The sequence below is a fragment of the Elephantulus edwardii genome, unplaced genomic scaffold, assembly GCF_000299155.1.
Source record: "Elephantulus edwardii isolate Elephantulus edwardi_28Jun2011 unplaced genomic scaffold, EleEdw1.0 scaffold00061, whole genome shotgun sequence".
In the NCBI taxonomy this organism is placed as follows: Eukaryota; Metazoa; Chordata; class Mammalia; order Macroscelidea; family Macroscelididae; genus Elephantulus; species Elephantulus edwardii.
Genome location: NW_006399811.1, coordinates 1,420,394 through 1,422,908, shown reverse-complemented (window position 1 = coordinate 1,422,908; position 2,515 = coordinate 1,420,394). Strand labels below are relative to the sequence as shown.

The 2,515-nt window shown below is 36.4% G+C and overlaps 1 protein-coding gene across 1 annotated transcript in view; it reads right to left on the bottom strand.

The window, feature by feature from the left end:
* CACYBP (calcyclin binding protein) overlaps positions 1–1,091 on the bottom strand; it is a 9,406-nt gene extending 8,315 nt beyond the window's left edge. Inside the window, 2 exon segments of the mRNA XM_006903625.1 lie at positions 936–1,020; positions 1,023–1,091. Of these exon segments, the coding sequence (XP_006903687.1) occupies positions 936–1,020; positions 1,023–1,091 (154 nt within the window).
* Positions 1,092–2,515: the final 1,424 nt, after the last annotated feature.

Genomic DNA, 2,515 nt, shown 5'->3' with positions numbered 1-2,515 from the left:
GTCTGACGTACTTTGGTCATGTTGTAAGGAGAGACCGGTCCTTGGAGAAGGACATCATGCTTGGGAGGGTGGAGGGCAAGCACAGAAGGGAAGGCCATCTATGGTGGATTGATTCAGTAACTGGGGTAATCAGGATGGGTGTGTCGGAGACAGTGCGACTGGCACAGGACAGAGCAGAGTTCAGGGCTGTTGTACATAGGGTCGCTATGAGTCGCAAGCAACTTGATGGTACATAACAACAACACAAAAGAAAATAAAGCAAACAAAACTTCCATATCTGAGTTATGACCCCTCTTTTCCTCTATCCTATAGTAATACATACAATATAAAATGTTACAGCATTTACTTTGCTGATGTCATTGGTCCCATCCTTGCTAACTGGATTACAAAACAGATTTATGACACTAATAAGAAAAGGCAATAACAATGAAAAGGTTAAAAAAAAAAAAGGAGGTATGTGACTATCTCTGAACTGACTTACGGTGGAGTTGCTGAAAGGAGACACTGCCTGCAAGTTGAAAACACCTGTGTAGTATATGGAATCAAACGTACTAAAGTACTTTGGCAGAAATGAGTGTATCTAAAGGGGGGAGGAATATTTCTCAAAAGAATGCTGAGAATGTTAGTCTAAGTGAAAGGCTGAGATCAATGTCACTGAATTGCATGTGCAGAAATTGAACTGGTGTTTTGCTGTGTATATTCTTGATCACAACAAAAATTTTATAAAAACAAAAAGAACTCTTCTAAGAGTTCACTTACGATGGGTCCTCTTCAAAGACACCAAAAATGGAACACTAAAACCAATTTTACAAATTAGCTGGATAAATCATACCATAAATGAGATTATGATACATTATTATATATGTATATTATTATATATGTAATTATATATATTATTAGCATATATATGATATCATAAATGAAAGAAACCATACCATAATTGTTGATTTTCACTGTATATCCCATTGTAATGGGATTTACCACAGCTGCGGGCTTTTCACTGTCATGAGTGTCTGCTTTCCCTTCTGATTTGTGCTGCATCTTGTTCTTGATTTCGGTCTCAATCTTCGATTTTTCAGCTGTAAGGGCATCACGGATTCTTTTTCTACTGGTCTTTTCCAGCAATACTTTTATCTCTTCTAGATCTTTCTGTAGCTGTGTTAAAATAAAGAATAAATTATGTGAAAAGACAAGTATAAGAATCACTTGAAATTGTGCCTCTTATTTCAACTTACAAAAAAGAAGAGCTAAGGGTGAAGAGGTTCATTTAATCTCCTAGGACTGGCTTGCAACTTGGATTCTGTCCTACAGTCTGAAGAACTGGATCTCAATGTCCTTTTCTTTTTCAAGAACACTTAGCAACTGCAAACTAATAATAGGTAGGTATCAAGCTCAAATTTTACAGATTGGTATACAATTACCTAACTTTTAAGGGAGTTTATTGACAAGATTCTTTTGTGATATATAAACCCAGATGTAGAAGTGTTAAGAAAAACAAGAGTTTATAAATGTCCTCACACATCTGTACCAGTATCATCAGATCTCAGTTTTTAGACATTGCAATGAGGTAGCACATGCTAACTATGGCAAAATTCTCAGCAACTCTGAAGCTAATCTTTCACATTTCTCAGTGATTATTCCTCACTGATCTTCCTTCAATAAGCAAGCACAACATTAAAAAAAATCAATTTGTTTTAAAAAAGCATATTTCCATTAAAAACAAACATAAAAAGCCTTAATCAAAGCTTGGGCTCAACCTTAAAATCAAAAGTCTGGGAGCAGCTGTACAGCAGAGAAGTAGCCAGTCAGTAACAGAAGCAACTTACTCTGAATGTTGCACTGAAAACTCTTCTGGCATCATCCTATTGTTTTTTCCTCTTGTCAGTACAGTACTCAGTCTATATGTGCATCCTTTAGGGGTAATAGCATTGCTTTCCTTCTTTTTAAAAAAGTCAACATTTTATGAAACTCAAGAGCTAAAGGGACTTCGTAAATATTAATTTTTAAAAATAACTTTCCCCATATCTTTATAGTGATTATTTTTCTTAAATCACCTTCTATTCTGCTTTAAGAACAAACAAATCTATATTGCAGAAGTGGAACTCCTTAGAAGCAACATAATGAAAGTTCATCTCATATTTTGGGCATGTAGTGAGGAGGGGCCAGAGCTTGGAAAGACATTATATTGGGAAAGGTAGTGGTGGGTTAGTGGAAAAGAGAAAAACCCTCAAACAAGAGGGCCTGGCCCAGTGACTGTAATGATGGGCCTGAGCACATCAGAGATGACGGTGATGATGGCACAGAATAGGGCAGGGTACAGATCAGTTCTTCCTAAGGTCACTATGAGTCCTATGTGGCTCCATGGCACCTAACAACATTCTGCTTCAATATTAGCCACTTAATATGATCAACTTTACTTGAGAGCTGAAGATTATATTCAAGGTTTAACCTAAAAATCTTTAAATGTTTGATACCTCAGCTTAAAATCAGAAACACACACACACACACACACACA